The sequence below is a fragment of the Piliocolobus tephrosceles genome, chromosome 9 (assembly GCF_002776525.5).
Source record: "Piliocolobus tephrosceles isolate RC106 chromosome 9, ASM277652v3, whole genome shotgun sequence".
NCBI classification, from domain to species: Eukaryota; Metazoa; Chordata; class Mammalia; order Primates; family Cercopithecidae; genus Piliocolobus; species Piliocolobus tephrosceles.
Genome location: NC_045442.1, coordinates 28466305 through 28478824, shown reverse-complemented (window position 1 = coordinate 28478824; position 12520 = coordinate 28466305). Strand labels below are relative to the sequence as shown.

The following is a 12520-nucleotide window of genomic DNA, read 5'->3' as shown; positions in this document are numbered from 1 at the left end:
ACAAATGAATGTACATTTTAAAACAAGGAGTGAATGTCATTGGGCAGAAAACAAAATCAGTAGAAATACCCTGATTTCCTAGAGAGTAACTGACAAGTGCTGAAATAATTCCCTTAAACAACAAGGTCCCAGTTTGGGAAATGTTCCAGATTTTTTTATGGAGGTGTGGAGACTAGTAGAGATGACTAAGGGGAGTAAATACCTTTGGGAAGCTTACATTTCTATGCCTCTAATCATACCAGGAGGCAGAAATACACCTTTGTTATTGGACAATAAGTCACATCTTGTGGGAGGGTTTGGATTAATGTTCCCAGGACTGAGGCCATTCCAAGTTCCTGTTTGTACAAGTAAAGCCATAGAGATAAGACTGTGATTCATGTCTCTGTGATCAGACCCAAATAGGGGAGGGTGGGCATTGCTGCAGATGACCTTGCAGTCAAGAAATTCTGGTGTCTCTGATCCTCTTGGTACAGGGGGTGAGTTTGCCACTATGCTGCTCTTATTCTAAGAAGGGGTGCCTGAAACTCCGTGGTCATTTACAACAGTGCAACACTATGATATGGAATGAAGCATGAATCAAAATGAAGAATGTGCCCAGATACATACAATTTGTTTTCTTTCCACTGAAGTTGGTCTTATGTTTTCAGTCTTATTGAAGAAAAAAAAATGCATGGTGTCATTGCATCTATAGAGAAGACATAACAGACAGGGCAACTCAAAAAAAAAAAAAAAAAAAAAACAGCTTTCTTGATCTTGTTTTCCATTCAGTTTTAGCAGGATTGATTGCATCCCTGCTTTGTGTTCAAGCCCATGAGGAAGGCGGGAGAGTTATGACTCATTTTTACCTTCAGAGAGTTTGCAATCTAGTTTGTTGGGTTTTGAGGGGGTCAGTAAACAAAGTTCCTTATTTACCTGGCCAATGCTGGAACCGATTAGGACAGCAACAAAGGGCGAGACAAATGGATATCAAACACAACTTTATTGCTCTCAAAAATTATGCACAAGGAAGTGGGATTGATAATACTGTACCCCAGAATTGAATTCATCCATTCACTCCTAGGCAGCAATGATAAATCAAAGACTGTCTTATAGAAGCCTGTTCCTATGACACTGCAGCATTGATGTACAAAGGATGTGATCTTTGCAGGCAGATCCCTAAAAGAAGGGCAGGGGTATGGGGATGAGCTATGCACACGCAGTTCTTTTTCTCAATGTTACCACTCTGACCATCAGGACTTTTGCTCTGGGGAGGAAATAGTGAAGAAGTGGGAGACATTCCAAGCATGGGAATGGAATAAGCCAAGGACTGAATGGATGGTGCTGATTTGTGAGAAAGTAAGCTAGACAGGCTAATTGTGTGGAATAGATGCTTGTCAGGGACAAGAATGAGGGCTGGATAAGTAGCTGAATTTCTGATTCTAGAAAACATGTAATATCAAGTGAATAAATTGGAACCTGACATTATCTAGACCGTGACCATACTGAAGATTTTTAGAGGTTAATGCTGTTTTGCACCTGGAGATACATTCTGTTTTTTGGAGATAAAGCTCAATTTAATTGGTCTCTAGGGGTCATTAGAATTTAACCTTCTTTACTGGAAATTCTCACAGAAACTGTGATTATGTACCATATGGCCAGTTAGCAAAGAGACTACAACTTTTCTGGACTCCGAGTACCCTTGAGTAATGCAACTGAGAAAACCAGTAAGTTTTCACATTCAATTCAGCTAAATTAGCACGCTTTTATGGAGTGTATTTTGTTTGATGATATTAGGACTGGTACATGAGATTCATAATTACTGGAATGATACAAGTGACTCTATTAGGGTAATTATCACAGTCTAACTTGTATTAGAGGTTTGATTCCACCAGGTTGTGGAGTCACAAAAGGATAATTCTAACTTGAGGAATTTGGAGAGACTTACAGATGAGTTTGGCTTAATTATAGACAAATTGTTGGAAATAAGAAGAGAACGAGAGTCGAATGAGTAGGGATCCTATTTTATGAATGTTGAGTGACCTTGTAGAGCAATGGGGATGAAGATTGTAAATATACTGGTAAAAAGCTTGCCTGAAGATTCAAGCATTTATTCTATGGGCTAGTAAGTATTTCTTTATCTTTTTTCCCCCTCATATTTGCATACCCAGAAACTATTTGCACATGTGATGTAGTCCTGTGTGCCAGGTTAATTTGTAACTTTATATTGGAATAGGACATTACACCTGTTTCCCCTTGACTCAAAGATTCAGAGATGTCTTTAGGTAATTTTCAGGTAACAGGTGGCTTGGGCTGACCTTGACCACTTAAGCCACAGGTATATCACTCTATCTTCTGCGTGGACCTCTGAAGCCTCTTCTTGATAATGGAGAGGAGACAAAGAAAACAAGAACTTATTTGGGAATTCACCTTGCAAGCCTTGGCACTGAAAAATCCTTGAACCAATGGAGATCAACCCCACGGAACTCCCCCAAATCTAACAAGGCTGAGATAATTTCCATTTCAAATCTGTTGGAGTTGTCTCCTGCTGTAGAGATATTCTCCTCCTTGTTCTTTCTCAAATTCCTGCTTCAAAGTACAATATTGTCATGACTATAATTACATAATTAGGGGAGATAATAACACTTGAAGGCCAAATAAAAATCGATCTCTTCTTTGAGGTGGTGTCAAGCTGACTCCTTCAAAACAAGGCTGGTATTGACAGTGAATGTAGCCTATTGTGTGTGCTTACCATTATTCTCATAACACTCTTTTCATGTAGAGCTCTATTGCACTGTCTTCACATCCCCAGCTATAAACTACATTTCTTTTTAATTACTCTCCCTAATAAATCAAGAAACAAATATTCTTTCCAACACCCGCAGTTATACTGTGGCAACATTCTCTGAGGTGCCGGTGTGATACATTTTCTTCAGTGCTCTCCTGGATATTTTGCATCTAACTTAAAACTCCTTACAATAATAACCACAGCATACCTGGCAATGCCCTAGACCAGCCCTGTCAAATAAATACATAAGGTGAGCTACATACACACTTCCACATTTTTGCTTCCCACATTTTAAAAAGTAAAAAACAACAGACAAAATTCATTGTAATAATATTTTTTATTTAAACAAAGTATCTAAAATGTCATTTCACTATATGTTCAATGTAAACAATTATTTAGTTATTTTATATTTTTTCCATATTAATTTTCATAATAAGTCTGCAAAATCCTGGATATATTTTACATGTCTCACGAATTTCGATTTATGTGCTAGATTTTCACCAGAAATACTTGATCGGTATTTAACATTTCGTGAATTTACAGTAAGAAAAGAAGATTTACATACCCAAGTTATTCTCAACAAACTTAAAAGTTTGCCAGTAACTGAATTGGATATCAGTTCTTCAAATTCTATTGGTTAAAATGAAATAAAATTAAAAATTAGTTTCTTCGTCCCCCTAGCCACATTTCAAGTAGCCATATGTGGCCAGTAGCTACTGTTTTGAATTGCACAATCATAAACAACTTACATGTTTTTTTCTTATTTATCTGTCACAATATCACATTCTTCATTGTGCCTATGAGATTACAGAGATGCAGAGAATTTAGTGGCTTGGCTCCGATCACACAGCTAGTGGTGCTGCATTTCAAGAAATCCGTCTGCTTGACAAACCACTCGGGCTTTTCTCATTGTTCAGTTTTTTTTTTTTTTTTTTTTTTTGCATTTTTTATGGTGGTATAATTTATGTTTAGTAAAATTTACCCGTTTAGTATACAGTTCTGTGAGTTTTGATTGTGCATTCTGCTGTGTAAATGTGTGCACAAATCACAATCAAGACATAGAACAGTTCCATTACCCCAAATATCCCCTTATTGCCCTTTTGTAGTCCACCCTTCTCTACCCCAAAGTCACTGACAAGCACACACCTGACTTCTCTTTGTCTTTAGTTTTGCCTTTTCTAGAGGGTGAGTAAATGGAATTATACAGTAGGTAACCTTTTCAGTCTGACTTTTTTCCGCTTAGAATAATGCATTTGAGATTCACCCACATTGTGGAATACATCAGTTCCTCCTGTTTCTAAGCAGCATTCTGTTGTGTGGATGTTACAGAGGTTGTTTTTCAATCACCAGCTGAAGACCATTTAGGTTACTTTTTAAAATTTTACGTGATTATGAATAAAATTTCTATAAACATTCTCATGACCATAAATTTTTATTTCTCATGGGTAAATACTTAGGAGTAGGATTGCTGAGTTGAATGTAAGTATATGTTTATAAGAAGCCACCAAATTTTTCCAAAAGTGGCCGTGGGATTTTGCATTTCCACCAGCAAGGTACGAGAGTAGCAGTTGCTTCACATCTTCACCAACACTTGCTTTGTTTGAGAGGGAGAGAGAAAGAGAGAAGGGGGGAGAGAGAGAGAGAGAGAGAGAGAGAGAGAGAGAGTGAGAGTGTGTGTGTGTGTGTGTGTGTAGCTGTTCCGATGGGGATTTAGTGGTAACTCATCGCAGGTGTGATTTGCTTTTCTTCAGTGACTAAATAACTGGACCCAGTATACCTGGATGGATAAAATGGAACTTCCAGGCCGGGCGCGGTGGCTCACGCCTGTAATCCCAGCACTTTGGGAGGCCAAGGTGGGTGAATCATGAGGTCAGGAGTTCGAGACCAGCCTGGCCAACATGGTGAAACCCCTTCTCTACTAAAAATACAAAAAAATAACTGGGCGTAGTGATGGTCACCTGTAATCCCAGCTGCTCAGGAGACTGAGGCAGGAGGATCGCCTGAACCCAGGAGGCAGAGGTTGCAGTGAGCTGAGATGACGCCACTGCACTGTAGCCCAGGTGACAGAGTGAAACACCATCTGAAAGAAAAAAAAAAAAAGCAACTTCCCAGCCAGTCTCAGTACTCTGGTCTCTTTGACCATCTTATTGATGTTTCCTTGCCTTTCCTCTCCCTAGAGCCTGTCGTCTTCTCTCTGCTTTATCATGACTTTCAGTTACCCTTATTGGGCCAGAAGGACAGCTGCTTACAGACTCCACAGGGACTTTTTTCCCTGAACCAACCTTCCTCAGCCCCTCACCACAGGTGGGACTCTAGGGACAGCCCAAGGCAGATCATGGTAATTGCTTTTTTCAGCAAAGCCCTGGCTTCTTTGTCCTGAGGTCTCTAGGAGGTGACCAACAGATGACCATGCCACCTGGACTCAGCATTCCGCCAAGGGGCCTGCTGTCAGTTTCCCTCTGTACTCAAATTGATTCCCAGAGGGAAAGTGGGCCACACATGCCGGACACCTTGTATTGTCCTCTTCTGTGGGCACCATCACAAGCTGGTACCCTTCTCCCCGGACTGCTGAAATAATCAGCAGTAGCCAAACATCTGATTTCAAACAACAGTGGGAGGAAGTATGTTTAAAGTTAATTCACTGCTATGTACCTCCTTGGATGAAGACAAGTAAAAATGCATGTCTCATACTCCAATTCCTTTACATTGCATTTAACGAGGGTAAGTAGTCTTTCATAATACTTTTGTCTTAGAAGTATATGTGTACATACAAGTGTACACGTTCACGCATATATGGGTATGAGTCCACTGGGTTGCAACATAAATGTATTTCTTACTTGGATTGCAGTCAAAAAGTGAAAACTGTTGGCCTAGGACACACAAAAGCCAGTACCCTTCAAACTTGCAGTCCATTTATGCAAGACATGAAGCCAAAAAGCGATTCAGTAATAATGTAAGGGCTTTGAACTATCCAAACACAAGTGGGAAATGTTCCATTTCTTTCAGGCAGGAAGGAGATTGCTGCAGCATTATGTACAACTGCAGGAGAAACACCTTCAGAGCTGCAAGTGGGTTCCCTGGGAGTCTGTCCTTGCTACATCTTTTTAGTCCCCATTCTGCTGGTTTTGTTCTCAGAATATGTGGGGCACACAGAAAATACCTGTCCAAGTGGTGGTGTACTCAGTGGGAAAACATGGTCATGGTAATGGTAATGATTGTTTAATTTGTTAACCTGCTCACCTGGAAGATCACAAGAGGTTGCTGAGTGGCTGGAATTCTTTCTGTGATGCATTGAGCTGGGGGCATCAGAGGGGGCCACAGTAGCTCCCCGGGAAAAACTGAACCAGGGCCAAGGTGTCTGAGTCTGATCCAGATATTTTCATCGAGGAAGTGGATAGCAAGGGCCTGGGTATATGTGGAAGAGGGTAACTGGTTTAGGGGAGTGAGTTCTCTGGAATCATTAGCTGGTGGTCTAGCAGAAAAGGCATCAGCTCTGTGGCTAAACAGAACACTGAAAGGCCTCCATCAGATAGAAGGTTCTAGAGAATTTCAGATTCCATTCTCTGTGAGGAATGATTAGTATTCAGGTTTAGGAGATGCACCTTTGCAGTTGGTTTAAAGACTGAGGTGATCTGAGGTGCTCATAGCTCCTGGATGAGCATTTGAGATGCCATCCTTCTTGAAATGGCCCTGACTTGAAGCCGTTAGGGCAGGGAGGGGGTCTCTAGCGAGGGCATGGCTCAGGCATCATGCCCCTCCCCTACCTTGGTTTCTCTGCTTACCTACCCACTGTTCCAGGTAGGAATCTAATCAATTCTATTGTTGGCCCTTTGTCAAATTCCCCTGGTGGTGTCCTTCCAGATAATTCTATTCTCCTCCTGACATTCTCTGTCCACTTGTTTGTTTATTCTTATTTGGTCCAACATTCTCTTTCAAGGCCAATCAGGTTACTTAAAAAAAGAAAAGAAGACTTTTTATTTCATCAATTAAATTATGTCATTTGAAAAAAAACAAAAAACAAAAAGCCTCACTTCTGTGAAACTCTTGGCCTTTTCTCCCACTGCCATTCTCTCCGAAGTGAGTAAACCTCAGTTAACTATGATACTGGAAGAATGGGGGATAAATACAATTAAAAGTTTAAGATATCTGAGTATCACCCACAAAACCTGCCATTGAACCTATTGTTTATATATATTTAAACTAATTGAATTGTCTTTGGCAATATGCTATTTGCTATTTGCCTTTGAAACATGCTATAACTTCTATGGAAAAAGAGTTAAGGGTATCTTTCTTTGATGCCATTCTAAATATCTGCTTTCCGTTGTCATTCTAAATATCCGTTGTCATTCTAAATATCTGCTTTCCTTGCCCAGCATGTCAAATATAAGGAATGAAAGTTGGAGTAGAATTTGTACTTACCCTAGAACCCTTCTGGGTGATAAATCTCCTTTAATCCTCTGGCTGCTTGTTTTGTGGTGATGCTCTTTTCCCATCAAAATATCAAAGGCTTGCAAATCTCAAAACATGGGAACACTGGTGAGTGCTTTACATGGTCTCAGGGATCCTTTGCCAGCCAACTGGGAGAAAGAAGAGGAAGAGGGCTTATTCCACCAATTTCGAAGCGACCATTTGCTGAGTCCACAGAGGATGTGGGATTTATCCAAAGTCACACAGTGAGCTAGTGGCATGGAAAGAGACAGATGCCAGGCCTCCAAGCTGGATCATCTGCCCCAGGATATTTTCCTTACTACCAATCACAGTGCCTCAGCTTCCACTGTCAGGGAACACCCATCTTCTGGCCTCTCCTGAGCAGAAACACATTATTTGCTAGAAGGGGTAACTCCTTCAGTTCTTGTCAGCCACTCCCACCTCAGAGGGAATGTTAATAGTTAATTAAAGATAAAGTCCTATGGAACAAAGTACAGAGACGAGCAAAGTGGGAAAAAGCAGATGGGTAAGCATAGAAAGGGACATCTGGGGGGTGACAAAAGGTTCAGAGATGAACTTTTTAAACATTTTTCAGAGACCACATGGCATTCAACGTTTCCTATCATGTTCCTTCTTTTCCTGCTTGGAACCCCAACATGCTATGGGAGGTTCTGGGTCTTCTCTAAGGACTTCTCCAAGACCACAGGCATGTTGGCCCAGCATGGTTCTCCATCTCTCACCTTTTTTCCTAGGTAGCAGGTATCAAAGGGATATTTCTGGCAAACAAGAAGGTGGACGACCAGGTGAAGACATACATCACTTACAACAAAGGCAGGGATTGGCGCCTGCTGCAAGCTCCAGATGTGGACCTGAGAGGAAGCCCGGTGCACTGCCTGCTGGTCAGTCACTCAGCCTCATGGGAAGTTCACAGGGCAGGCTGGCCACCTGGGGAAGCTGTGTCAAGGGCTTTCTTTCATCAGAGGGTCTTAGGAACTCCGGTGGTGCAGTGCAGTAATTTTCTAAAACTTGTAGGGCGTTGGTCTGTGGACTCAGACTGCAGCAGCAGTTGAATTATGCAGGCATTTACTGAGGATCTACTATGTGCTCCATCTCATAGTAAGGCAATGAAACATATAAGAGAAGGAGCCTGTGCCCAAGGGTCCCAGGCACAGATCAGTAGTAGTAATACATCTATTAACTGACACGGACATGATGCATTGTGTTTTGGTAAATTCTTGCTAGATGTTGAGGCAAGCAAAAGTTGCTTTGAGGTTCCGGTGGAGGGGAGGGCTTAGGCTGGAATGTCCATATTGGACTGTTAATCTATCAACATTTCTAGGATTCCTATTGTATGGAATATTGGAGTAGGCACCATGGAAGACATGATGTGTGAGATAGTTTCTCTGGCTCCAGGTGCTTCTGCTCTGTGTGAGGAGGCAAGACGGTTCGTTAACAATAAAATCCACAACTCTCAGTGCCCTCTGAATAAGGACCTCTGTAAGAAATGATTCTAAGGTCCCAGAAATGGTTAGTTTCTTCTGAGCAAAAAGTTACCTCTTGCCACTTATTCGAAAAGATTTATTAACCACTTATCATATTCTAGACCCTATGTTAAAAATTGGGACTACAATGGTAAATACGGCAAATGGCGCCCTTTCCTTTTGTAATTTTCAGCCTTATTGCATATAATTTTTGCTTCGGGTACTAGGAGGGTCAGAGATAAATGCCTGCTTACCTCTAGGAATTGGTCACAGCATGATATTTTTTCCCTCAAACCTTACCCATGGATTCATCTTATTTTAATCTGATTTTCTCTTTCTTTCTATTTCTTCATCTTATTTGTATTTATTGTACAGAATATGTCTCCGTAAATCCCCAAGCCCTTTTAAGAACACTCCAATGTGAATAGATGAATAAATAAGTGAATAAATAGAGAACACAGATGATATAGGTTTTAGATGATGGCTTCAAATATTTTAAGTAAAATTATAAATAGGAACAAAATACATAAAACAGAGACGGAGACAATCTGGCTGAAGAAGATGGAGGGCCTGGCCTAGTTCACATAGCTTCCCCTCTTCACTCCTCCTGGAGGGCCCTTAGAGCTCCAAGAAGCAGAATTGATGGTCAAGATCAGAAATGCAAGAATGTTAGTGTCATCCTGGTAGAAGGAATGGTCAAGGAGGCTTCATAAAGCCAGCCGTGAACTGGACCTTGGATAGGTTAGGTGAGGAAGAGAGGGAAAGGCATAAGATTCAAGTTAGGGGGCAGAGGCAGGAGGGCGTTTATGGAAGGTACTCAGTGGAGCTTCTAATCTGAGCATACCAGCTGTCTCAGGTGTGGATGTCTTCTGCCCAAAGCTATGTGACTCACCATCCAATGCCTTGCTATTTCTGGGAGCTGAACATAGGGAAGTCCATCTCTAGTGGGGCAGGGGTACAGGTGTCTGGAATTTCCTAGAATGAAACTATTTCCTTCTCCATTTTAGCCCTTCTGTTCCTTACATCTGCACCTGCAGCTCTCTGAAAATCCATATTCCTCAGGAAGAATCTCTAGCAAGGAGACAGCCCCAGGACTTGTGGTGGCTACAGGTAAGGAAAACGTTCCCTGGGCTTCTTCCGTACCGAGAGTATGTAGAATAAATGTGTCACCTATTTTTGGATCTTGGACTCATTTGAGCATCAGATGAAAGCTATGGGCACTCTCCCCAGAAAATATGCAGGACTTCCCAAAACCCATCCAAGAACCTAAGATGCAAAGAGCTCCAGGCATTTGTAATTCCTAAGTTCATGCATCTTCCCCGGGGACACAGAGCAGTCCCCTGTGCTTAGCAAGAGGCCAGAGTTTCTCTCAAAGTAAACTGACCAATCAGAATGGTTGTTTATAATAGAAATCCACACTGTAAGAAAACACGATAGATGAACTTCCTAGCTCACCAAATATAAGTTGGGGTAGTTTTCTCTTTACACACATGATTCTTTACAGAGGGTTCCACCCCAGAGCTGTTTTTAATCAGGAGGTCTCTAGTGCATGTAAAGGCTTGTTTACACATGATTAACCACTTGGCTGAGAGCCTGAGGGCAAAGGGCAGAAAAACTTAAGGTTGTATTGTTGGAATCACTGTCCACTGAGCATCAGTCGGAAATGAAGATAAAGCAACTCCAAGATGAAAGCTGAAGTCTCCGTGGAGTATGCTCTGATTAGCATGCCCTGCATTTCCATACACCTTTTCAGGAATACATTGATGGCATAAAGCAAGGCAGCCTGCTGATCTTAGAAGTTAGAGCTCTGGTGTTGGTCAGCTTATTTTTCTAATGAAAGCAGATAAATTCACAGTGACTTTTGGAGCTGGTACATTCTGTTTTCTCTCATCAATCCAAAGCTCTGGTCCCTGGAGTTCCTACTCTCTAGGCATGCTTCCTTCTCCAAGCCTCCAACTGTGTGAGCTTTTACATACCACCAGTGACCAACCACCCTCATCGGACTGACAGCTGGCATAGCCTTCTAGCATTTCAGTCAACTCCTGTCAACCCCAGATGGTTGGGAGCAACTAAGCTTAATACCACTGGCTTCAGGGAGCCCAGGCTGGGGAGAGATGAGGGCAGGCTCTGTTGCTGTTCCCCTGGCTGGAGGAGTGATCCTCAAACTCTGCAATCCATGTGGATTGGTCTTCCCAACTCAAGGGCTGCTGGACCCTATGCCTCTCCTCAAGACCTACAGGAGGCCCAGGGCTGAACTGGAAGCTACATCGAAAAGTAGGGATGAATAATAAAAGTTAGTATTATCTGAATGTTTAGTGTGTAGCCAGGTATTGTTCTTTGTGGCTTGACCACTCTGAACTTCAGTGTTTTCATTGGCAAAGTGGGCATAATAGTACCAGAATAATATAATTGCAGGATATAATCAAGCAACTAATTTAAAATGCTTAGAACAGTGACCAGGCACAGTGGCTTATGCCTGTAATTCCAGCACTTTGGGAGGCCGAGGCAGGAGGATCACCTGAGGTCAGGAGTTCGAGACTAGCCTGGCCAACATTGTGAAACCCTGTCTCTACTAAAAATACAAAAATTAGCCAGGTGTGGTGGCACATGCCTGTAGTCCCACCTACTAGAGAGGCTGAGGCAGGAGTATCACTTGAACCCAGGGGGCCGAGGTTGCAGTGAGCCAAGATGGTGCCATTGCACTCTAGTCTGGGTGACACAATGAGACTCTGGCTCAATAAATAAGAAATAAATAAGTAAAATGCTTAGAACAGTGCCTGGGACATATTGAATACTTAGTACATGTCACTTATCATCATTAATATTATAGAAGTTAAAACTCTTCTTCTTACATCAGAAGAATATAATGTGCTCATCTCCTTCAACAGAATCCATACATCTATGCATACACTAGGCACACAGAGAAACTGAGGAAGCTTGTCCTCCTGTTTTCCAGGCTGAGCCCTGACACTTATTGGGTTTGTGCATTTGGCTTAGTTTTTAACCTCTGAGCTTCATTTTTCTCACTGTAAAACTGGAATGTTTTCTACCTTGTGGGGGTGTTGTAAAAATTGGAGATGGAAATGTGTGTCTAAAGACCCAGCAGAGTGCTCAGTCCATCATAAGGTAGGATTAATGGTAGTTTTCTTACCTGTGACCAGCATATTGCTTCTCAATTAGTACTTTGTAAATTAGCAAACACAAAGACATTAAAGATTTGTTTTTGAATTTTTTTGTCCATATTGTATCAGAATTGCTAATTCCTTTTTATCTCCCTCTGTAATTGTTGAGGCTTTTTGCCATGCCCTGGATTTTTGGGAGGGATATAACTCAGCTGATGAGATCCTGATGAAAAACCAGGGCTAAGTCACTGGTGCATGCTTCTTCATACCCAGCTTCTCCTTACGCTGCTTGCTCTGGTCACCCTGGGAGGTTATTTGCCATCAGGAAGATAACTATGGAGTCAGCTAATTATACCTTCAGTGGCCTGCATGGAGCCTGCCTCTGCAGGGTCCTTTCCCACATCGGTGCCTTCCACCTTCCTTCAGGTGTCTGCCACCCTGGGCTCTCTCCACTTCCACTGCTGACTCCCTTTCCCCACCTTGAACTGAGATGTGGTCTCAGGTAAGCTGCGTGGATAAAAGTATAGCCTGAGATTCATGTCTAACTCCTGTTGAGGACATCTCTGAAGGCAGATGGAATTCCAGTATGGAGAGTTTGGCAATTGCCTTTTGTAAGCAGAAACACTAGGGTTCCTAATATCCTTAACACAGTGGTTTCCAGCTAGTATTAAAGACCTCACATCCTCACAGTGCCTTACAGCATGCAAAGCACTCTCCTTGCCTTG

The 12520-nt window shown here is 42.0% G+C and overlaps 1 protein-coding gene across 1 annotated transcript in view; it reads left to right on the top strand.

Moving 5' to 3' along the window:
- SORCS3 (sortilin related VPS10 domain containing receptor 3) overlaps positions 1 to 12520 on the top strand; it is a 620529-nt gene that overhangs the window by 498919 nt on the left and 109090 nt on the right. The window contains exons 10-11 of the mRNA XM_023206212.2: positions 7945 to 8091; positions 9681 to 9783. Coding sequence (XP_023061980.2) covers positions 7945 to 8091; positions 9681 to 9783 — 250 coding nt within the window. The remainder of the gene's footprint in view (positions 1 to 7944; positions 8092 to 9680; positions 9784 to 12520) is intronic.